The following is a 25089-nucleotide window of genomic DNA, read 5'->3' as shown; positions in this document are numbered from 1 at the left end:
TGTTTATAGACGACTGTAAAAACAATCACATCCCTTTATAGAGAAGTTTTCTTTTTTATTAAAAAAAAAAGAGAGAAAAGACAGCGCACAAATGTATAAGGCAAACACTAACGGCCACTACCCAGTTTAAGAAAGAACTTTACCATACCCCTTGACGAAGCACAGACTCCTTTCCCTCACACAGCTCAGGTTAGATGCAGTGTTAAGGGCTTGCCAGCTTAATAACTCCATCAGAGACCGGTCAGTTCTTAATCACGATCCTTGAGAAGCAACTCTCCCCACGGGGACGGAGAAGCGCTTAGCATTCCCCACCTTTGAACGACCCAAATGCTTACAGGGAATCTGCTGGGCTGTGGGCAATGCCTCCGTGGTCTCGCTTTGGCACCTCTGACCTCCTGGCTGGGTCAGCTGCTCCCTTGCTGGAGGGTGCAGAGGTCGGGGCTGCAAGGTCCTCCTCATGGTGCCACTATGATGGGCTGGCAGCAGCTTTGTTCAGATTCCTGAGACCGCTCATGCTGCCCTAGAGGTCACGGCTGGGCTCCAGAGTGTTCTCCAGCTGCGCCACTGTGGTCAGGTGTCCGAGCTGCCCCGGAGCAACAGTTTCTGAGGGGAACGTGATCAGGTTCGAGCTCTTATTCTCACCCCAGTCACTGTGCTGCTTCCGATGGCACCTCAGAGAGTCGTCCCTGACAAAGGAGGCCCCACACTTGTCACACTGGAAGGCCCTCTGGGTGACAATCTTGGCCACGTGGTGGGGGCCACTCTCCGGGGACCCATCCTTGCCCTGTGGGGCCCTGTTCTCGGTCTTGGCCCCTTCCCTGTGCACTTTGTCGATGTGTTTGGCCAGGCTGCTGGGCCGCTTTGTGTCAAAGCTGCAGAAGTCACATTTGAAGGGCCGGTCCTTGCAGTGGACCCTACTGTGCACTCGCAGGGCGGCAGGGCTGGAGCAGGAGTAGTTGCACTCGGGACATTTCTCGGGATGGTCAGCCTGATGCAGTCGACTGTGCTCCAGCAAGTCGGCCCGGTCCCGGCCCTGGAAAGCACAGTGCAGACACTTGAAGGTGTGCTTGATGCGGATGTGCGACTTGAGGTTTGCCTTCATGGTGCAGCGGACGTCACAGAACTCGCACTTGAAAGGCTTCTCCCCCGAGTGCACGATCATGTGCCGCTTCAAGTCCGAGCTGATTTTGAACTTGGCGCTACAGAGCCAGCACTGGAAGGGGGTGTCCCCTAGCAATGGAAGGTGTGATTACATTAGCGTGGGCAGGTGACAGAATTCTCACTTAGACATGCATGATATACCTGGCCAGGAGACAGCTGGGTCTTTCGAACCAGGGCCTGCAACTTCCCGATAATGAAAGCAGTTCCGGTGTATAGTAACTCAGCACTGTTAGCCTGTTTTATACACGAGGTAACTGGTGCTCAGAGAACTCAAGTGGCAGGGCCCAAACTCATGTACCATGCCCCACCAAGTCCACACTTAATTACACTTGGGATCTAGAATCACAGTATATGTTGTGCATGAGTTCTCCAAATAAGATTTACAGGCACAGGCTGGCAAGTTGGCTCAGTGGTTAAGAGCACTGGTTGGTCTTGCAGAGGCCCCATGCTCAGTTCCCAGCACCTACATGGCAGCTCATAATCACCTGTAATTCCTGTTACAGGTACTCTTGACACCCTCTTCTGGCCTCCACGAGTACTGCACACATGTGGTGCGTATACATACATACAGGCAAAATACCCATACACATAAAATATAAATAATTTGTGTGTGTATGTGCGCACGCACGCGTGAGAGACAGGGTATTTCTGTGTTATAGCCCTGGCTGTCTTGGAATTTTCTTTGTAGACTAGGCTGGCCTCGAACTCACAGAGGTCTACTTGCTTTTGCCTCCTGAATGCTGAGATTAACTAAGGAGGTTGAGGCTGGAGGATCATTGTGAGTTTGAGGTCAGCTTGGGCTACAAAGTAAGATCTTATCTCAGAAAGCCAAAATAATGGTTAAAAAAAAAACCAAAAACAAACAAACAAAACCAAAACCCAAAAGCTAAAAAGTCAGGCCCCAGGTTAGGGAAATAACTCAGAGAGTGAATTTGCTTGGAGAATCTGAGTGTAGATCCCCAGAGTAAGGATTCAGGCATTATGCTGGCCTGCCCCTGTCACCTGGCAGAATGCACTCAGGCAGTACTCTGGTCAGCCCAGGGGTCCATGAGTACTAGTCTGCAGGCAGGTGTAAAGGACCCCTTTAAAAGTCAGACCCCTGCCCATTTACGCTCTTTTTTGCTTTCTCTTTTGTCTTCTCTTTCTCTCTCTCCCTCTCCCCCCTGCTTTCATTGGCCCCCAACTACCCCCCTCTGCTTCTCTCCCCTCTCTCTCTTCCCCTCTCTCCTCTTCTGTTCCCGGTGTCTCTATGTCTCTTCCCTTCTCCCTCGCTCCCTTTTCTAAATACACTCCTCGTTTAAGCTCTGTCTGCCTGACATGTTATTCCCTTACACCTCGGTCATCCTCCCCCGCTATGCAACCTGCTATGCTCTCCCACGTGGTCCCTTACCTTGGGACTCCACTGACTCACTCGGGACCACCCCTCCCCAGCTTCTTCAGCCTTTATTCCTATAACTGTAACTAAAGAACAATACCCAGTGTCAGGTTAAAGCATGATGTAAGTGTCTACAGTCCCAGTGCTGGCACAGCAGAGTGTTAGCTTCAGTGAGAAACACCGTCTCAACAACAACAACAACAATAATGATGATGATGATGATGATGATGATAAATGTGGTGAGCAATAGAGGAAGAGATCCAGTGTTCACCCCTGGCCTCTTTCTGTCCCAAGTATAAATATTTATACAGATCCATACACATACACATACCCCCACACATGCATATGCACACATATATTTTAAAAGACACAAAATTTCTATTCTGTCTGTGAATTGCCATAGCTTTGTAATTTTCATATTTCCACTTCAGAATTAAAGTACAACCTACTTGTTTAGGACTAAATACATGCTACTGTGAGAGCCAAATACTGTACCAAGGTTACAACCACCTACTAGCATGGCCACAGTGCCTGGTGTCACTACTACCAAATGAAACAATTGTTTTCCTTGTGTACTCACCTCCAGGGCATGGTCTAGCTTGCCTACTTTTTCTTGAGGAAAAAGTTAATCTCATGCAATTTTTAAGCCATCTAGTCTCTTAGGTCTTTTGAAAGGGTTTCATAATTTCCTCGGTACTTAGGTTTTTGTTTTTTGTTTTCCTTCTTCTTTTTCTTATTATGCTGTCTGTCATCCTGACTTTTCTCTTTGTTGCATTACCAGTTAGCTATACTCAGACAGTCATATGTAAAATATTTTGTGGCAGATTTTACCACCTGTTTTGTATGAGTGCATCTATCCTGGTGGCTGAGAGAAAAGTCTTGAATATACTCTATTCCCTCCTGCACATGGGATAGTTTTGCTGGTATAGAACTCTTGTTCAAAGTTGTTCCTTTGGGACTAGTGAGACAGCTCAGCTGTCAAGAGCACTTTCTGTTCTCAGAGGTTTGGTTCCCAGAGCCAATGTGGCAGCTCACAGCTTTAACTCCAGTTTCAGGAGATCCAGTGTCTTCTTCTGGACACATGATGTGTATACAGGCAAAGCACCCATACACACATAAAATGAAAATAAGTAAATCTAAACAAAAATGTCAACCCCAAGTCTTAGGGCATTTCTCCACTGTCTTTAGGGAACCTATATTACCCAAAACTTTTCCTAGCTGAGTCTAAGGAAGGTACTTTCTTACCTCTTCTTTTATACTGATTAACACCTTACCAGCTTTTTCATTCTCTTGGCTTTTAGAATTGCTAGATTCTTCTTTCTCTTTCTTTCTTTCTTCCTTTCTTTCTTTTTTTTTTTTTTTTTTTTTTTTTTTGAGACTGGGTTTCTCTGTGTAACAGCCCTAGCTGTCCTAGAACTCACTCTGCAGACCAGGCTGGTCTCAAACTTATAGACATCCACCTGCCTCTGCCTCCCAAGTACTGGGATTAGAGGTGTTCAATTGAGTTCCAGGACAGCCAGGACTGCTACACAGAGAAACCCTGTCTCAAAAAACAAACGAACAAAAAACCAAACCAACCAAACAAACAAGGAATGGTGCTTCCCAGTGAGACTCAAAAACTTCATTTGCAAGGAGCTATCTCAATAGGAGATAGCTCTGAGTCAGGGATGGGAATGTGTGTCTACCTCTCTTTCCAGCTCTAGGACTCCACTGGTGCAGACCCGCGCAGGCCCTGTGCATGCTGCCCCAGTCTCTGTGAGTTCATGCATGCATCGTCCCTGCTGATTTAGAGGGCCTTGTTTTCTTGGCGTCCTCACCCCCCCAGCAGCTCTGTCTGTAATTCATGCCTCTTTGTTTTTATCATCTCCTCATGGACTTTACCTGCATTTCTGATGGCAGTAGACATGGATTCAGCAAAGCCCTTTTCTAATCTTCTAAGTACTCTCATGGCACTAAGTGAAGCAGGTCATAATCCTTGGCTGAATTAACGGAGGAGGAAACTGCCTTAATCAGGAGATATATGGATATCATGGCTTCACCTGCAGCTCAGTAGGCTGAGCAGTGTTGCCATTTGGCAATGGCTTCTCCCGGGCTCATTGTGGCCTTGGATGTCTAAACCCCAGTTCCAAGTCCAGAGTTCTCAGGGCACTGGGAAGGCTGGCTCCCAGTACCATGCGTGGCTCAATCTGTCCATGGAATACAGCTCTCTTTACTCAATTAAAGTCTTGAGTCTTTGAATAGACTACTGTTCCTCTTGCACACGCGATAGTTGTGCTGGCTATGGAATTATTCGTTTAAAGTCAAAGGTTTAAACTCTGCCACATAGGGTGTGGTGGTTTGCAAGAAAATGGCCCCCATAGGAAGTGACACTATTAGAAGGTGTGGTCTTGCTGGAGAAAGTGTGTCACTGTGGGGATGGACTTTGACACAAGCTGTGCCCAGTAACACAGTTCACTTCCTGTTGCCTGTGGGTTAAGATGTAGGACTCTTAGTTCCTTCTCCAGCACTATGTCTGCCTGCATGCCTCTGTGTCCCTCCATGATGATGAAACTGTAAGCAATCACCTAATTAAATGTTTTCCTTTATAAGAGTTACTATGGTCTAAGTGACCCCAAAAATTCTACCAGGGAACTGTGACAACTGATAAATGCCTTCAGTAGAGTAGTATGATACAAGATCAAACAAACAAACAAACAAAAAACAGTAGCCCTCCTATATACAGATGATAAATGGGCTGAGAAAGAAATCAGAGAAACATCACCCTTTACAATAGCCACAAACAACATGAAATATCTTGAGGTAACTCTAACTCAACAAGTGGAAGACCTATATGACAAGAACTTTAAGTATTTAAAGAAAGAAATTAAAGAAGATATCAGAAAATGGAATGATCTCTAATGCTCTTGGATAGGTAGGATTAACGTAGTAAAAATGGCCATCCTACCAAAAGCAATTTACAGATTCAATGCAATAGCCATCAAAATCCCAGCAAAATTTTTGCAGACCTTGAAAGGACAATACTCAACTTCATATAGAAAAACAAAAGTGCAGGATAGCCACAACAATCCTGTATAATAAAGGAACTTCCGGAGGCATCACCATTCCTGACTTCAAACCTTACTATAGAGCTCCTGTAATGAAAGTAGCTGTGTAGCTGGGCAGTGGTGGCGCATGCCTTTAATCCAAGCACACAGGAGGCAGAAACAGGTGCATCTCTATGAGTTTGAGGCTAGTATGGTCTACAGAGTGAGTTTCAGGACAGGCTCCAAAGTTACAGAGAAACCCTGTCTCAAAAAACCAACCGAACAAACAAAATAAAACAAAACAAAACAACAATACCTCCCCCAGCTTGGTGGCATAAAAACAGACAGGTGGACCAATAGAATTGAACTGAAGAACCTGAAATCAATCCACTCACCTATGAACACCTGAAAAAAAAAAAAAAAAAAAGAAAGAAAAAAGAAGCATCTTCAACAAATGTTGCTGACATAACTGGATGTCGACATGTAGAAGATTGCAGATGGATCCATGTCTATCCCACGTACAAAAGTCAAGTCCATATGGATCAAAGACCTCAAAATAAAACCAACCACACTGAACCTTACAGAAGAGAAAGTGGGAAGTAGCCTTAAATGGGAGACTACTTCCTAAATATAACACCAGTAGCATAGAGACCAAGAGCAATAATGAATAAACGAGACCTCCTGAAACTAAGAAGCTTCTGTAAAGCAAAGGACGTGGTCAACAAGTCAAAATGACAGCCTACAGAATGGGAAAATGTAACAAGAATTAATAAATGACCCAGAGACAGATATTGGGGTTCAGGTTGAAGATCAGGGAAGCAAAGCAGCCAAGCTACCACAGAGCTCTTACTTCTAACTGGGCTGGGGTGTTCCTATTTTCAACGTGGCTGGAGAATGAATGCCTGACACTGAGACTTGCTCCTGTCTCATACATGTCCCTAATGCTGGGTTTAAAGACATGTGATCCCAGGTGCTGAGATCATTTTTGTGTGAGCTGTTTCTCTTTAGGACTGGATCAATCTTGTATAGATCTGGGAGGCCTTGGACTCAGAGATCCATCTACCTCTTGATCCTGAGTCCTAGGATTAAAGGTGTGAGCCACCACCTCCTAGCTTCTGGCTTCTAGTATTAAAGGTGTGTGCCTGGCTTCTATGGCTTGTGGCTGAGTTTGCTTTCTGAATCCTCAGGCAAGCTTTAATAAATCACAAATAACACATCACTATGGGAAAAGATCTTTACCAACCCCACATCTGACAGATGACTCAAGATATACAAAGAACTCAAAAGACCAGACATCGAAAGACCAAATAATCTAATATAAAAAATGAATCTAAAAAGAGAATTCTGAACAGAGGAATCACAAATGGTTAAAAGACACTTAAGGAATTGCTGAACATCCTTAGTCACCAGAGAAATGCAAATAGAAACAATTCTGAGATACCATCTAATACCTGTCAGAATGGTCAAGATAAAAACCATCTATAACAGTTTATGCTGGAGAGGATGTGGAGAAAGGGAATACTCCTTCATTGCTGATGGTAGTGCAAACTTGTACAGCTGCTTTGGAAATTAGTATGGTGGTTTCTCAGAAAATTGGGAACCAACCTACCTCAAGACCCAGCAATACCACTTTTGGGCATATGCCCAGAGGATGCACACTCATACCACAAGGACATCTGCTCAACCATGTTCATAGCAGCATTATTCATAATAGTCAGAACCTGCCCCTCAACCAAAAAAATAGGTAAGAAAAATGTGCTACATTTACACAATGGAGTACTACTTAGCAGTAGAAAATAATGACATCTTGAAATTTGCAGGCAAATGGACAGAACTAGAAAAAGCCATCCTGAATGAGGTAATCCAGACCCAGAAAGGCAAATATAATATGTACCCACTCTTGCTGTGGTCATGGTATCTCGTCACAGCAATTGAACCCTAACTAAGACTCAGGGTCTTATGTATTGCACTGGCCTTGCTCTTCAACCCTGATCTCCAGAGCTGCTTTCATCTCCCATGTGCTGAGCAGCAGGGGTGTACCACACACCTGGTTTATGCGGGGCTGTGGATGAAACCCATGGCTTCGTGCATGCTAAGCAATTGCTCTAATAACTTGGCTACATTCCCCAGCCTTTCTTTGTTGTTGTTTTTTAGAGACAGGGGTTCTATGTGCAACAGCCCTGGCTGTCCTGGAACTCACTCTGTAGACCAGGCTGTCCTGGAACTCACTGAGATCCACCTGCCTTTGCTTCCCGAGTGCTGGGATTAAAGGCGTGCACCACCACTGCCCAGCTGAACTCAGTTTTAAAAACCAACACATTCCCATTGTCTCACCATCTTCTATGAGTTTACTGAAATGCTTGTATCTCACTGTGGTTACCTCACCCTTCCACCTACTCTGTGTGTGTATGGGTGCGCATTATGATGGTCTTGGAACATTAGTCTTGGGAAGTCCTACCAAGAAGGAGAGGAAAACCTTCCAGAACAAGACATGTGGGGTTTGCAACTGCATCCAACTGATCTGAACACGCTGCATCAAGTCAGATTCCAACTCCCCATATTTCCACGGGCAACTCACCTCAGTGGCTTGTGTCTTAAGGAGGCGCAGGCGAAGAAACAGAGAAAGTAAAGCGGGGGGGGGGGGGGGGCTCCTGGGGGAGGGGCTTACCTGTGTGCGAGCGCAGGTGCACCGTGAGCTGGCTGGAGTTGCGGCTGGCGTAGGGGCAGAGCTGGCACTTGTACGGCCGCTCGTCCGAGTGGATGCGCAGGTGCTTCTTGAGGCTGCTGCTGTCCACAGCTGCGTAGTCGCACAAGTGGCACTTGTGTGGCTTCACGCTCGTGTGGCAGCGCATGTGCATGGTCAGGTTGTCCTTCCGGCTGAAGCACTTATCACAGAACTCACACTTGTGCGGCTTGTCGCCTTCAAACACATAAGCAGTCAAGGTCATAGGGTTTTCTTGGTTGGGGTTAGGTCTTGTTATTACGATAAAATACCCATGTCATCAGCTTGGTGGCAAATGCTTTTACTTGCTAAGCCCCCCCCCCCCCCAAGCCTCCCCGCAGCATGGCACACAGGCCAGGCTGTCCTCAAATTCTCATTGTAGCTGAGGCCTTGAACTCTTGATTTCTCTTACTTCAGTCTCCTGAGTGCTGGGCTACCGGTGTCCACCACCGTGCCCTGCCCTCTTACCGTGTCAGTTAAGAGATACGAAGAGCCAGACCCGATGCTGTGACCTCGAGGAAGCATCCCACCTCTCACCTGAAGGATCAGACCTTCCCCAGGTTCCCTATCCCCAGCATGTTTATACCAAGTAGCTAAACACCATCAGAGCTTCAGCTTCTCTAGGTCACCTAAGCACACGAGGACAATTGAGTTTGGGTCTCCTTTTCCTCTGCCCACTAGATGGCAGCAGTGCAAACCCCCCCCCCCCCCATGAGTGCTCCAGCCATCCTCAGGATACCTTCTGGCTCTGGATTGGCAAAGCCTCCTGGTCCCCACGTTTCCAGGGATGCCTGGGGGCCTCATCTGCTGAGGTGGAGACACGGAAGCCGACCCTCCCTTCATCCCCGGCCGCCTACAGCTCCCAGTCTATTGGCAGCAGAAGCCAGCAGAAGGTCCAGAAGGCTCTGCGATCTCAACGCTGCTGCTCCAAGGTGGACCTGGGCAGCGGCCGCCATCCCCAGAGCCATATCTTGCCCCTCTGGAAGCCAGGGCAATGCCATTAAATCTCCACCCATTTCACTATATCAGAAGGGCTCTGTTCCTGGGCCATGGGCAGACGGAGGGGTGCTGCTGTAGCTATCCCCAGTCTTAATCTTGTTTTTCATTGCAGAGATTCACAAGTTGGGACCTTGGCAGAGCCTCTTAAACTGTGCCCAAAAAGGAAACGATCGGATTATGTTTAACGTAGGAGGCACAGTTTACAGAAACAATTAGAAAACAAACAAACAAACCAAAAATTGCTAAACACACAGGCTTTTTTCTTTAAGGGAAGAAAACGATGCCCGGTTAGCTGGAGGCTGGGGTGGATATTGTCTAACGACCTGGGGATCTTTTGCTGTTCTATGGAGCCTGCCTTCACCTGAATCCCACAGAGGCCCAGCATTGTTTAGGCTCTAATCCTGAGTTTTTATCTCCCAGTGAATAGATCCCACTCTGGTGAAAGAGGCCCCCCATGTACTTTGCATCCTCCATCGATAGACTCCATCCTTATGTTTATTACAAATCACCCTTCCCTGCTGATCCGTTTGTCAGTCAGTAGAGCCCATTCTCACCCTGTAGCCCACAGACACTTTGCCATAGAAGGTGGACTTTGCAAGGGGTTCCCATGGAGCCATCCTGAAGCCTTGACGTAACAATTGTCACCTGGAGACTTCCCCCAAAGTTTACATGTATAAGAAAAATAAACCAGGTTGGAGAGATGCCTCAGCGGTTAAGAGCATGGGCTGCTAGAGGACCCAGGTCAATGACAGCTCACAATTGTCTGTAACTCCAGTTCTAGGGGATCCAACACCCTCATGCAATATATGAAGGCAAACACCAATGCACATAAAAGATTTAGAAAGGAAGGAAGGAAGAAAGACAGACAAACTGCTTGGTTAGGCTGTGCAAGTTTTTGACCCTAACCTGCTTATCTCACATGGATCTGGCTGTGACATTTGCAGGGACACTCACTAACAAGGTAAGACACTCAACCTGCTTCCATTCACAGCCAATGAACCAACACTCTGGCCCAGACAAGCACTCAGAGGGCACATACTTTAAAGAGCCAGACAGTAGCTGTTTGGGGCTTTGGGGCACCAGGCTGTGCCCTCAGAGCCACCACTGTAGATCATTAGCACAGGATAGCCAGACATTGGGTCTGGCAGTGGTTGGGAGCCCTTGGGTTGAAGCTCACAGAGTCTGTTACAGAGAGAGGTATGTCCAGCCCATGCAGCAGGGTGTAGCTATGAATGAGGACCAGCAAAGTGTCCCGGGATTTTTTTCCCTGTAATTTCAGCATGTGGTTCTGCCACTATTGACAATACTCTGCCACTGTGTCAGAAGGTTGGACATGGGGCTAGAGAGATGTCTCAGTGGTTAAGAGCACTGACTACTCTTCCAGGGGACTGAGGTTCAATTCCCAGCACCCACATGGGAGCTCACAGCTGTCTGTAACTCCAAGATCTGACACCGTCATGCAGACATATATGCAGGCAAAGCATCAATGCACATAAAATAAAAATTGTTTTAAAAAGTTGCATATGACAGTAAGTCAGACAGCAACTCACGGCTACCCTTCGTATGTGTCTTGAAGCAAAAGCTTTGCTGCATCCCGAGCTTTGTCAAGGGCATCCTGACATCATTCCCTTCTTGTTCCAAGCCCACTTCCTAAGTTATATGCTCCCAGCCAGACACCCACCCCCTTGTTCACTCCTGGGTCCCTGACGCTGAACCCAATCCACTACCTTGTATTTTCCTCAACTGCTAAGTGAACGGATACGCACCCGTGTGGATTCTTACATGGCGGTCCAAGTCCTTCATGCCATGCACCGTCTTGAAACGACAACCTAGAAGAGAAGGAAAGCTGGCTCCCAGAATGCCCAGTGTCTGATGGAAGCCCACCCATGCCATCATTTCCGCCTTTTTCAGTGCAGATGTCAACAAATGACAACACCCAACGCTTTCTCACAACTGATTAGTCTGAGGCTGTGTCCCGCATGAGGCTTGGCAGGCAGCCACTGAGACACACCCTCAGCCCTCACGGGTCTCCTTCTCTCCGCCCCTCTCTCACAGTATCTGGCTGGACTGAACTCACTGAATTGTTCTCAAGCTTGCAGTAATCCTCCTGCCTCTGCTTCCTGACTGCTGAGATTCCCACATCCATTCCTTCTGCACTTAAAGAAATATTTTTATCTTATGTGCACTGGCTTCCCTCTCTCTCTCTTTATCTTTCTATACGCATGTATGTCTGTGTGAGGGTCCTGGGTGTTAGTATTCAGGCATCTGCACTGGCCTGTCCTTGGGGTTTGATAGGATACGCCCTCAGCTGCAGCCACTAAGAGTGCTCACTCACTATGTCCCCTTTTAAAAGGGCCCTGCCCACCTGCCATCGCTCTTTCTTTCTCTCCCTCTCTGTCTGTTCCCCCCTCTCTCTGCCCCTTTTGTCGCTGGAGATCAGTCTCCCCCCTCCCCTTTCCCCTTTCCTGATCCCTTTCCCTAATTAAATAAGCAAAGCAAAGCAAAACAAAACAAAAAACCCCCTCTGCTTGAACCGTGTAGCATGGAATCTTTCCCTCTCATGCTGCTTTTCTTAAATTATAATACTGGATCCCCTGGAACTGGAGTTATAGACAGTGTGAGCTGCCACATGGGTGCTGGGAATTGAACCTGGGTCCTCTGGAAGAATAGTTGGTGCTCTTAACCACCGAGCCAACTCTCCAGCCCCTCTCCTGCATTTTTGACTTGATCCTCAGTTAAGGAGCAGCTGTGAACTCAGTTACAGTCTCCGGAGAGGTTCTGTGGCTGCAGGACCCACAGGACCCCCAAAGAGGACATGTGCCAGTTCTGTGAGTGACCTTGGAGATTAATTTGAATAAAGTGCAGAAACTTCCTGCTGCAGGGCTAGGCAGGGAAGGGGCTCCTACCACCAGGTTTGGCCCTTTACCTGGATAGCAGCAGTTAAAGGTCCTTTCTCCGAGGGTGGCTGTTTGTTCCTTTGCTTCTGAGGGTAGAGCGACAGCAGAGGCCTGCTGGGTGTCACTGTCTTCAGCAGAGAGGTCCGATAGTTTCGGAACTTTGTCATCTAGTGCAGAGGCTGGAATGGAGACAGGAAGTTTGACGACAGCTGTGGTGATGAATCTGAGAAGGCAGCTTTTTGGGGGCTGTTTTTTTTTTTTTTTTTACTTTTGACTGGTTTTTCCCCACAGTGCTTTAGAAAACAAAAACCAAAGGCTGGAGAAATGGCTCCATAATTTTGCAGAGGACCTGAGCTGGGCTTCCAGCACCCAGGTCTGACTGCTTACAACTACCTGTCCAACCTGAAGGGATCCGGCAAATGCTCTGGCCTCAGCAGACACCTGCACACCCACGCTCATACATAGACACACAGCTACCTACACACATACATATGAAAACAAAATGAATCTTTAAAAGCCAGAGCTGGGTCTGGGACTCAGTTGGTAGAGGCCTTGGAATCAGCCCCCACTACTGTGCAAAGCAGGCCTGGTGGTGCACGCCTTTAATCCCAACACTCGGGAGGCAGAGGCAGAGGCAGGCTGATCTCTGTGAGTTCAAGGTCAGCCTGGTCTTTAGAGCTACACAGAGAAACCCTGTATTAAAAGACAAAACAAAACAAAAACAATAACGACGACAAAAAAGATGGCTTGAGGTCTGGAGTTGCTGGGGGAAAGGGGGGGTCAGAGCAAGGTCTGGAGTTGCTGGGGGGGGTCAGAGCCAGGGCTGGAGTTGCTGGGGGGTCAGAGCCAGGGCTGGAGTTGCTGGGGGGTCAGAGCCAGGGCTGGAGTTGCTGGGGGGTCAGAGCCAGGGCTGGAGTTGCTCGGCAGTCAGAGCACTTTTTGCCCTTGAGGACCTGGGTCTGATTCCCAGCACCCATGTGGTGGTTGAGAACAGCCTGTATGTAACTCCAGCCTCATCCACAAGGTGGCTGAGGACTGGCTGCAACTGCCTGTAACTCCAGTCCCAGATTTGATGCCCTCTGCTGGCACTGGCCATGAATGTGGGATACAGACAACTCATACACACAAAATAAAATAAATACATCTTAAAAAGAGCAAAAGGAAACCTGTGGAGGCTCAAGGAGGTCCCAGTCAGTAAAATGCTTGCCATGAAAGACGAGGGAAGAAGAGCTCAATCCCCAGGAACCACTTGAAGAAAAAAAAGGTGGACGGGATGGAAATACGGCTCAGTGGTTACGAGCAGGTTCTGCTCTTACAGAGGTCACAAGTTCAATTCCCAGCACTGGGCAGTTCACAACACTGTGACTCCAGTTCCAGGGGATCTGATACCTCTGGCTCCACTGGGCACCTGTACCCACATACATAATTAAATAAAGTAGGGGGCTGGAGAGATGGCTCAGTGGTTAGGAGCACTGATTGTTCTTCCAGAGGACCCAGGTTTGACTCTCAACACCCATATCTGATGGGGAATGGCCTTCTGTATATACCTTTCTCTTATTGGTTGATGAATACACTGTTTGGTCAATAGAGGCAGGATGATAGGTGGGGCTGGGAGAGGAGAATTCTGGGAAAGGTAGATAGAGAGAGACTGCAAAGAGACACCAATAAGGGCCAATAAGAAGCCCTAACCATCAGCCAACAGTTCTGTAATTAATATAGTGTCCACGTGTTTATTTGGGGCTAATGCAGCAGCAGGACCTGGCGGGACAAGAAGAAATTCCAGCAACACACATGGCATCTGTAACTCCAGTTCCAGAGGTGCCAACTTGACACCCTCTTTGGCCCATTTGGGTACTGTAAGCACACGATGCACAGATAGATATATATGCAGAGAAAACACACATACATAGAAAATGAATAAAAAAAAAACAAAAATAATACAGTAAATCTTGTTCATGGCCATGCACATGGCTGTATCCACTGCGCTGGGGAGGTGGAGACCAGTCCCTACAGCCCTCTTTTTGCTGGATTAAAGATGTGCACCACCACCGCCTGGCCCAGCAACCTGTCTTAAAATACAAGTTGGACGGGTGTCTTGAGGAAGGGCAGCGAAGCTAGTCTCTGGTCTCTACACACACAAGAATTCATGTTTGGAGGGTCCAGGCAGTTCTTTTATAGTCCTGAGGGTGCCTATGTCAGAAGCAAGTCAACAGCTGGCAGCCCTGTCACAGAGGCTGGGTGGGTCCTCAGGGGATAAAAGATTAAACAATACCTTTCCCATCTCATTTTAACAAGTTCCTGCAAATCAGAGAGGGACAGAGGGAGAGAGAGGGAGAGAGAGAACTGTCAGGCATGCAGTGCAGCTGGGCCCACTTCTAGAATTCTCTTGGGGGGATCCCTATGGCAGAGCTGTTGATATTTTCTCATCTCTAACAAGTTCCCAGCTGCTGCTGGTGGCTGTGGTTCTGTGGATGATACCCTGGCAGTTTGTGCTTGATGAGAAATAAAGAAAGCGGCTCAGAAATGCTGGAGGTCAAAGGGTTGGAAGTTTCTAGATTATTCAAACCAACAGTTTCCTATCTGCTGGCCCCGGGCAGTGGTGGTGCACACCTTTAATACCAGCACTCAGGAGGCAGAGGCTGGCAGATCTATGTGAGTTCAAGGCCAGCCTGGTCTATAGCGCCAGGGCAGGCTCCAAAGCTACACAGAGAAACCCTTGTCTTAAAGATCCAGCCCCCCCACCCCAAAGACAACCATGAAATTGGGCAGAAATTTTAACTGCACAGTATCCATGTTGGATTGAAAACTGAAATCTAAATGAGGTGTTGGACAATAAACAGGTAGGCAGCTAGTGAGTTACAAATTCTGGTTGAATATCTTTAGCTGTGTGGCCCAGAGTGAGTCATTCAACCTCTCTGTTTCTCAACTCCCACATCGGTAAAAAGGAAATTGTGGCTTCTGTTTCAGGTTAGTTGCAGGTTAAGTTCACTGTAACATATAGAACTCCGCACAAGTCGGCACATTTCCAATGTAAACTTATAAAGGAGACAAAAGGCTGGGGGTTGAGAAGCCATGGGCTTCTAAGGTCACCTGGGCATACTAGGTTGGTGCCCTCTGAAGCCTGTAGTGTCCCCTGTTGTTTAGGGCCCCTTTGCTATTTCACGGATATAATGGGCACAATTATCAATTTCTAAAATGCTATTATTTTATTTATTTATTTGAGGCAGGGTTTCTCTGTGTAGCCCTGACTGTCCTGGAACTCGCTCTGTAGACCAGGCTGGCTTCGAACTTAGAGATTCACCTGTCTCTCTCTGCCTCCTTACTGCTGGGATCCAAGGTCTGAGCCACCACTACCTGGACAGGGTCTCATTTTGCAACCCTGACTGTCCTGGAACTTGCTACATAGACCTGCCAGCCTCAAACTCTCTGCCCACCACTGCTGAGAAGCTGGCGTTGTAATGCGGTTCAGCCTTGAGGGAATAGGAAGGTCCTTTGCCGGTGACACAGACCCACCGGTTTTCTAAAGCGGTGACTGGGAGCCATCCCTCCTGAGGTCGGGAAGAGGGAACCTCAGGTTCCGCAGAGCCCCACAGCGAGCTGTTTGCAGAGACTGACGGTAGCTCTGCTTACCTACCACACCCGACTTTGCACTCCTGCCTTCAGAAATCGTTCTGATAGACTTTCGCTTTCCCTCCCTCCTCCCACCCCCAGCAGGGATGGGGTCCTCTATCTTACCAGCGTGTGCCAGCTGGTTTACGGTACCCTTACTAGGTTTTAGAATATAAAGTACTTAAAGAAGTCCCCGTCAAATTAACCCCCACGCCTGCCCCGCCCTGCGAGATATGCCTGGCAACTTCACGGGCGGGGAGTGGGGAGGCGGGAGGAGGGGATCTTCTCAGAGGTTGATGGGTGTGTGTGTGTGTGTGTGTGTGTGTGTGTGTGTGTGTGTGTGTGTGTAGAAATGGAATTTGGGATCTTCTCAGAGGTTGATGGGTGTGTGTGTGTGTGTGTGTGTGTGTGTGTAGAAATGGAATTTGAGACCGGGAGAGCACAGAGTAGCCCCCACCCCGGGAAGCTTCAGGTGATGAAGGAGATAAAGTCCATTTAAAATTCCTTCCCTGCCCCCCAGCTTCAGAAATAAGGGACAGAAGGAGTCTGCTGAGTCCAGAGCGCAAGAAAATAAGAGCAGTGCCTTAGGAAGGCCAGTCCCAGTCTCCTTGGGGGCTTGTGTCCGAGGGTGACTGAGGAATTAGCAGACTTATAAAGGCTCTTCAGGAGTGGGGGTTCTTTGGGGGAGGGGGAGACCTAAGGTACTGAGACGGGAGGAGCCACTCACTCCATCGCTCCCAACTGGTCCTTGCTGCCCGCGGAGGTGGGAGAGGGGGAAGAGAGCCTCCCGGTTTCAACCCTGCTGCCCTCCCCTCCTCCACAGCTCCGCGCATTTCCTAGGGGGATCCCGACCTCCACCAGGTTCCAGCCTCCCAGTTGCACTGACATCACTCTTCACTCAGTCACTCCCCCCTCACACACCCTTCAGGTCCTCGGAGGGTCCCCTCTCCGGGAGGTGGATAACACACTTAAACCAATCCCACCCTGGTCCTAAGCCTTCTCTGTTATATCTTTGGGCTAAGAAGAGCTGGTATCCTGCCCTTAGCTCCAGCTTCGTCCCTCCGGGCTCTAAGCATCCCTCCGTCTAGTGTGGGAGGTGAACCCTGAGTTTCAGCGCTTTCTCGGACAGTAGCAGTTCATCAGAGGAGGGTGTAATCGACACGCGCGCGCGTAATTCATAAAGACTCACTGACGCGCCCAGGTCTGGGTTCCCGGACTGGAGCTGGAAGCTTTGCACACCATCGCACGCACCCCCCCCCCTTCCAGATCTGACACCTGCAGGGGTCCAGGGACAGGGACTTCAGAGCAACTGTCTCCAAGTCTCAGGACTGGAGCTGGAATCTTCTAGCACCATTCCATGTACTCCTCTCATCGGACACCTACCGGGATACAGGGATATTAGAGCAGCTGTCCTCGGGTCCTTGGGCTGGAGCTGGAAGCATCTTGTACCATTCCACGCACCCCAATCTCCCCGGCCTAGATATGATACCCATGGGGAGGTCTAGGGACTGGGGACTGTTGGGGAACATCAGAGCAGCAGTCCCCAAGTCCAGGACTGGGGCTGGAAGGTTCGAGCACTATTCCACGAGCCCCTTCCTGCGTCCAGACCCGATACCCACACAGTTTCCGAGGTGGGGAGAAGCACACCAGAGAAACTGGGGACGTCGGAGCCACTGTCCCTGGCGTCTGCGGGCTACTCACCCCGCTCCCCGGTTACGCGCGGGGCCACTCTGCCGGACTCGTTGCACTCGGACTGAGGCTCCAGCGAGCGCAGGTGCTGGGGCTTGGCTTGTTTGCGCCGCGACATGGCGCAAAGACGAGCCTCCTGGCGGGTCCCCAAGAGTGGCCTCCTGCACAGCGCGCGTTTCCAGACTTCGGAGGCACACACCCCCACAGGCTGGATCGCGCATGTCCCGGCCCCGCCGCCAGTCAGCCCGGTAGGACGATTTATCAAGTGTCCTGACAGTCGCTTGGCCGGCAGCCAGGACCTCAGGGGTCCCGGGAACCCCGCTCCCACGCACGAGCTCCGGCTCCACCGCGGCCCCGCCACACCAGAATCTGCATTTTAACAAGCTCCCCAGGTGATGCGCGCGCACGCTCAGGTCGGAGAAACCCTGTCTGCATTTTAACGAGATCCCAGGTGATTCGTTGGCTCATTAAAATTGCAGAAGCGCCAGCCCTCTTCCCACTTTAATGTGCTCCCGGAGTCGCTGGGGAGCTCGTTAAAATGCAGATTCCGACTCGGTGAGTCTGGGGTGGGGCCCGAAAGTCTGTATTTCTAACGAGCTCCCACGTGAGGCCGTGGCCGCTGCCACGCGGGCTGGAGAGCTTTCTCATTCTCTCTTAATTGGTCCAGCCTGGGACCTCGGTCCTGGGATATTTCTCACAAAAGCTAGCAGGGATTTTCTCAAACACAGGCGAAGATGGAGAAGGACCTGGGCAAGTGGCGCGTCTTCTCACCTGTGCATCCGAATTTACAATTTACAATTTAAGAGCAGAGTGTCTCCAGTTTGCAGGGTGCACTCTTTTTTTCCTGCAACCAGTTTAAAAGAAGGAGGAGGAGAAGATGTGGGGTGGTGAGATGGTTCAGCCGGCAAAACCGCTTGCCATTAAACCTGACGACTTAAGTTGAATCTTTTGTCCCACGTGGCTGTAGGAAAAAACTCATCCCTGAAAGATGTTTTCTGGCCTCCACAAATGGGATAGCGCGCGCGCGCGTACACACGCACACGCACACACGCACACAATAAAAAGGCCTGAATTCAGGAGGTCAGGCCTGTAACTTGTACACTTTCATTCTTGGCTTCCATTCCTGCCCGGGGACTCAGGGTCTACGACCACACAGGAGAGGTCTTTGGGGCCAGCCAGGACGCAGGCCCCACCCGCTGTGTGAGGCGCGGTCCCGTCCCGGGGGTTTTGGCTAATTGACTTTTCGTGCTCAGACTAGCTGGGACCTTGCGGAGACCCGAGGGGGACCCCTCCTTCCACGTTCTGAACGACATCCAAGAAGGATCGGGAAAGCCACCTATGTCCCCTCAAGGTGTTTACTTTCTTCAGATTGGGAAGTTACTTAAAACAGGGCTGTGCCCCAAGCCTGCCCAAACCTGAGAATCACGTGGTGGCCACCGCTCAGAAAGACCTAGCAGCACTCAGCAGGGAATTCTTTCGGTGGGGACCTGAGACTCTGTATTCTTAAATCAAAGCAGATGTGACAAGTTAAAGGTTAAAGTAGGTGGCAGTACAGGCTCTGGGGGGCTTAGCAGCCCAGGGCCATGTGTGTGTGTGTGTGTGTGTGTGTGTGTGTGTGCATGCGTGTGTGTGTGTGTGTGTGTGTGTGTGTGTGAGAGAGAGAGAGAGAGAGAGAGAGAGCGTTCACTTGAATGTGTATTTGGCACTGGCTGGGCTGGCTTTCTTAAACTTCCCTTTGGTTCCCCAATTGTCAATCTACTAAGGCGTGTGTGGGAAATGCTGGGTGAAGTCACTTAAGGTTAAACTTTAAGACATAATTCAATATAAGTTTTCTTTGGTATGTGTTTATTTTTATTTTATTTTTAAATTCTCTCTCTCTCTGTGTGTGTGTGTGGTGTGTTGTGGTATGTGCGTTTGAGTGCACAGATCTCCAGGGGTCAGAAGCATTGGTTTCCCGGGAGCTGGAGTTACTGGGAGTCCTGAGCTATCTGCTGTGGGACTGAACGCTGTCCTCTGGAAGAACAGGCCACACCCCACACTGCTGAGCCAACCAACCCTTTCATCTCATGCACGCTCTTTACATCATCTTATTTTTTTAAATAGGTTTGGTGCAATGGCATGTGTCTTTATTTAATCTCAGCACTTGGGAGGCAGAGGCAGGAGGACCTCTTGTGCATTCAAGGCCAACTTGTCTACATAGTGAGCTCTAGGTCAGCTAGGGCTACATAATGAGATCCTGTCTCAATTTTTTCCCCCTACCCATTTATTTATTTATTCATCTAGGTGTGTGTATGTGTGTGTGGTGCTTGTGTGTGTGGTATTTGTGTGTGTATATGAGCGTGTGTGTGGTGTGTGTGTATATGACTGTGTGTGTGGTATTTGTGTGTGTGTGTGTGTGTGTATGTGTGTGTGTGTAGGCTAGAGGAAAACCTGTGGGAGTTGGTTCTCTCCTTCTATCTTGTGAGTCCTGGGAACCCAACTCAGGTTGCCAGGGCAGTGTTCAGGGCCCCTTATCTGCTGGACCATCTTCCTGCCCCGTAAGCAGACTTGAAAACATATCCATGCTCTGGTTTAGTGTCTCCCAGGACCATCTCAGGATCAGAAATCCTGAGAACAGAAATCTCCTGAGGAAATTGGGGAAAAGTGTACATTGAGGGTGACTTGATACTATGTTAAAGTCAGGCAATGAGACAAACCCATTACCTACCCAGCCATCTCACAGGATCCAGGGATCCCCATTTCATCTTTATCTGCTAAGACCTCTCTCCTCTCCTCTCCTCTCCTCTCCTCTCCTCTCCTCTCCTCTCCTCTCCTCTCCTCTCCTCTCCTCTCCTCTCCTCTCCTCTCCTCTCCCCTCCCCTTTCCTCCTCCCCTCCCCTCCTCTCCTCTTCTTGTGTTTTGAGACAGGATTATTTCTCTCTGTGGCCTGGCTGTCCTAGCACTCACTCTGTAGACCAGGCTGGCCTCAAACTCAGAGATCAGCCTGCCTCTGCCTCCAGAATGCCAGGATTAACAGTGTGTGCCATCATGCTGGGACAGAGCTCTCCAATTGTCACTGTTGATTCACTTTGGCTGATGTAGGTTAATCATGGTACGAGGACACTGTAATCTGTTCACTTGCTTTCCTGGGTAGCCATACTTCTGTCAAGCCTGTGCTAGTGTGGCCTGGGCCGCCAGCATGCAAGATCTTCCCCAAGAGTGTCCTGGTTTCTCTTGACTGAATAAAAGCACCACACTAGGATGCTGGAAGAGAGGATGAGGAAAATGATCACAACAGTCTCCCCAGCCCATCCCAGCAAGGGAGAGGAGAGCATGCCTGACCTCATCTCTCTCACACAGTGCTACCAACTGTTAACCATATCGACGGAAACGGTCACGCGCAACGTCGGAGTTCACACTTTCCCTGTATATATGATTCCAAGAAGGAATGAAATGGAAATTATATTTGCCACTATTAAAGAGGCAAGAACTGGTTGTTATTTATTTTATTGAGACAGGGCCTCACTATGTAGCCCTGGCTAGTCTGAACTCACAACCCACACCAGGCTCCACTTTGAACCCACTGAGATTTGTCTGACTCCGCCTCCTGAAGGCTGAGATTAAAGTTCCCCTTGTTTCTCAGTGGCCAGTCCACTTAGGCATGGGTAGGTAATACTGGCTGCATCTGGCCAGAGAGATGGCTCAGCAGTTAAGAGCACTGGCCACTTTTCCAGAGGGACTGATGGCTCATAGTCTCCTGTGACTCCACTTCCAGAGGAACTGAAGACATCTTCTGGCCTCCTTGGGTACCGGGATTGTGGCACACAGACATGTGCAGGTGACAGGTCCATACACATCAAATAAAAATAATAAATAAAAAATTTAAAGGCGTGTGCCACCATATCCAGCGTTCAGTTTTATTTTGAAAGGGTGTTATACTATTGTACAAGGTAGTAGCTATTTAAAGTTCTAGTCAGTCTGCCTGCCTGCCTGCCTTCTCTTCTCTCCTCTCTTCTCTTTCTGACAGAGTCTCCCACATAGCTCAGGCTATCTTGGAACATGCAGCCATCCTCCTGCCTCAGTGCTCAGTGCTGGGGTTTCAAGTTTGCTTGGCATCTGGTCCAAGTTCTAGTCCTACATTTATTACTGCGTTTTATCACTGACTTTATGACCAAGTTTTAATGACTATATTTCAAGGATCATTACTAAAATTTGTGGAAAAGAAACTGCAGGGCCTGAGCTCAGGAGCCACAGTTATTACCTTTGCCTGGTTTCCTGGCTTTTTTGGTTTGTTTAATTCTAGGTGACAAAGTTTGGGTGTGTAAGTATATGTGTGTGGTGCTTCTGCACGTGTGACCAGGGGCACACATGTCCAGAGGCCAGAGGAGGACATCAGGTGTCCTGCTCTGCTACTTTCTGTGTTATTTACTCCACACTGGGCTGCCATTGAACCCAAAGCTAGGCCGGCAGGCAGCAAGGTCCCTGCAGGCCACCTGTCTCTGCTCCCTCTCTCAGCTGCTGGGGTTACAGGTTTGACCACGCTCATTTTCACACAGAGGCTTGGATCTGAGCTCAGGTCCTTCTGCTTGTGTGGCAAGCCCTGTTAACCACTGAGCCATGTCCCCAGCCCCAGCTGATGAACTGACCCTTCCTGACAATCTGGGACTGCTGAAAATTCAGTTGAAGAGGAAGTCACTTCCATCCCCTGAAGGCTTTGAGATGACAGCCAAGCAGATAGGAGAACTCTGCTACTGAGTTTCCACACTGTGTGTGTGTTTGTGTGTGTGGGGTCCATCCAGGTGACACTTCCCTCCTTTCCAACTGTGACATCTCTCAGGGGGCGTGGCCAAGCCTGCATTTCACACTCCTGACAGCTGGTGGAATCCTCATTGCATTCAGGACAGACCCATTACCTTCCTCTTCAAAGGCGGTCAGGCTTCACAGAGAAAGTCAAGCCATTTTCACAGTAATGCTCAGGTGGCTGAAGTGTAATGATGAGAGGCTACTGCTTTTCAAGTCCCAAGTATTTTAGTATTTTGTCAAGAGATAAACAGCACACCTCTGACTTCTGAGAAGACTCTCCTGGTACCTCTGTGGTGTGTGTGTGTGTGTTGCACATATATTAGTGTGTGAGTGCCTACTCAGGAGCACATGGAGCCAGGATGGGATGTCCAGTATCTTCCATTATAGTCCTTGGCTTTCTTGTCTTGAGACAGGGTCCCTAATAGGCTAAAAACAAACAAAACCTAAACAAACACACAAACAGACAGTCCCTCCTCTGGCCAGTGAGCTCTCAGGGTCAGTCTGTCACTCCCCCAATGTGGGTACTGGGGATTCAAACTCAGGCCCTCACGCTTGCAGAACAGACTCCCGACCACCAAGCCATCCCCCTAGCTCTTGTGTGGCCTTGAAAGCTGCCATTTGTTTCCTGCTTTTCACCAATGAAATGACAATGCTGCCACAGTTAGGGTGACTGTGATGAGCAAGCTGATGTATGGAGGGAGTACAAACGGCGTCTGCTACGGAGGTAGTGACAGCGGTCTACAGGTTACTAATTATTCATAACGGTAGGGTGAGTGTTATACTTATCCATGATAACAGCTAACATTCAGCTGTAACTCAGTCCCGCTTAACTAGACAAGAAGACACCGTTTTCCACGGAAACGCACTTGAAGCGAACACGCACAGAGTGACGCGACTCTGCCGAGTTGCGGGTTCCCATATTTTCCCACCAGCCTCCACCCACACACGCCTACGAGAACACAAAAATGACGGATTTCTGTGCTCACAGATGTGGAAACCGCTCCAGGAAGTATCAAGTCCAGACAGACATCCAAAGGACAGGAAGCCTGTGCATGGCGCCTCTGTGTAGATGTGCAGACACACGCAAACACGCGACAGTGTATGAAGCACACACATTTAGAGACACTTTGAAATGCAAGAGAGGCCTGAGTGGTGGCCTGTGACTCGTCCCTAGGGATGAGAATGGCAGGAAGGGTTGCCACAATGAAGTTGTGGTTGAATGACTGATATATTGGTATAAATCTTTTCACAATTTTTTAAGTTTTTAAAAAGATTTTTTTTTTTTTTTAAAGGTAGGGGTGGCTGGAGAGCACTGGTTGCTCTTCCAGAGGACCTGTGTTCAATTCCCAGCACCACGTGGCAGCTCACACCATTTCTGGCTCCAGTTGTAGGGAACCTGATGCCCTCATCTGGCCTCCACAGACCCTGAATGCATGTGGCACACAAACACACACACATACACACACAGGCAGAACATCATTTTTTAAAGAATTAGAAAAATAATTTTAATTGTGTGTATATGTCTGCATGCCTGTGCGGGGTGGGGGTGGGGTGGGGGGCATGTGCACACACACACACAAATGCAGGTCCCTTGGGGGCTCTCCTGGGCTGAAGTTACAGGCAGCAGCTGGGAGCAGCACACCACGAATGCCGGGAACTGAACTGTGTAAGAGCTGTCTCTTCAGACTTTAAGTTTTTTTTTTTTTAAAAATGTAAACAATACAATTTAGCTCACCCGTAAAAAGGATAACCATTGCCTCCAAATAAAGAACAACAAAACCCAAACCACATTTGAGATTTCCTACCACCTTGAGGTGTGGCACATTCTTAGATTTGGCAAACGCATCGGTTTCTCCTTCCTTTGCCAGCCTCTTCCAATACCTCTGATTCTTTTTTTTTTTTGGAAAGCTTTACTTACAAATTTCATCACCTAAACGATATGCTGCATAGTCTTGCTCCTTTCATTGAGTGTTTTCCTTCTCTGGAATCTGGTAGTGTGTGGCTCAACATGTTACTACAGGCAGCTGAATCTGTTTTCATTCCCCCCATAATCCAGTGTGTGAACATGCCACACTGTGCAACCTGCCCGGCCAAAGGGCTCTCTCCGGCCCGGTAATTATGAGCAATGCAGGCATGCACATTGCTGCACAGGCTTCTCCGTCCTTACCCTGAATTTGCCCTGAACCAGCTCCCTGATGACTCAAACATGGGAAGCACAGAGATCAGAATCTGCTCTTTAACAAGGTCCCCAGAGTGTCATACTCTCATCTACACCCTACTTTAAATGAAAAAGAAACTATTTGGGGGCCAGGCAGGTAGTTAGGGGCTTTGTAAAAGTCTTTACCCCACCCCCCAAAGCCTGACATACCGAGTTCAATCCTCAGGAAACCCACAGTGGAAGGAGAGAACAAGCCCCACAAAAGTGTCCTCTGATCTCCACATGCAGACTGTGCCATGCATGTACCCCACACTCCCACATAATGATAAATAGGTAAAGAAATTTAGAAAGTGATTCCCCGGGCTGGGGATGTGGTTCAGTTGGCAGAGCTCTTGCCCATCATGTACAAAGCCCTGCATTCCATACCCAGCATTCAATCAACCTGTGCATCACAGCTGTAATCTTCACACTCAGGAAGCGGAGACAGTGAGTTCAAGACTATCCTTGGCTACACAGAGAATCCAAAGCCAACCTGGGCTGAGACTCTGTCTCAAAACTACTACATCAGCCTTTAAGAGACTAGAGTCATACTCTTAGCTGACAAGGGAAATGGGGGGGGGGGCAGGTACGAGGAGCTTTGTGTGGTTGACTTGACATGATTAAGTTGCCCTCTC

The 25089-nt window shown here is 48.8% G+C and overlaps 1 protein-coding gene across 1 annotated transcript in view; it reads right to left on the bottom strand.

Annotated features, from left to right (window-relative positions):
* Window positions 1-505: 505 nt before the first annotated feature.
* Window positions 506-25089, bottom strand: part of Zfp64 (ZFP64 zinc finger protein) — a 56536-nt gene continuing 31952 nt past the window's right edge. The window contains exons 6-9 of the mRNA XM_051185666.1: window positions 12207-12356; window positions 11047-11109; window positions 8228-8479; window positions 506-1230 (exon numbers count right to left, since the gene is read on the bottom strand). Coding sequence (XP_051041623.1) covers window positions 521-1230; window positions 8228-8479; window positions 11047-11109; window positions 12207-12356 — 1175 coding nt within the window. The 3' untranslated portion in view covers window positions 506-520. The remainder of the gene's footprint in view (window positions 1231-8227; window positions 8480-11046; window positions 11110-12206; window positions 12357-25089) is intronic.

This window comes from Phodopus roborovskii, unplaced genomic scaffold (assembly GCF_943737965.1).
Source record: "Phodopus roborovskii unplaced genomic scaffold, PHOROB, whole genome shotgun sequence".
Taxonomy (NCBI): domain Eukaryota; kingdom Metazoa; phylum Chordata; class Mammalia; order Rodentia; family Cricetidae; genus Phodopus; species Phodopus roborovskii.
This window is presented reverse-complemented; position numbering and strand designations above follow the sequence as displayed.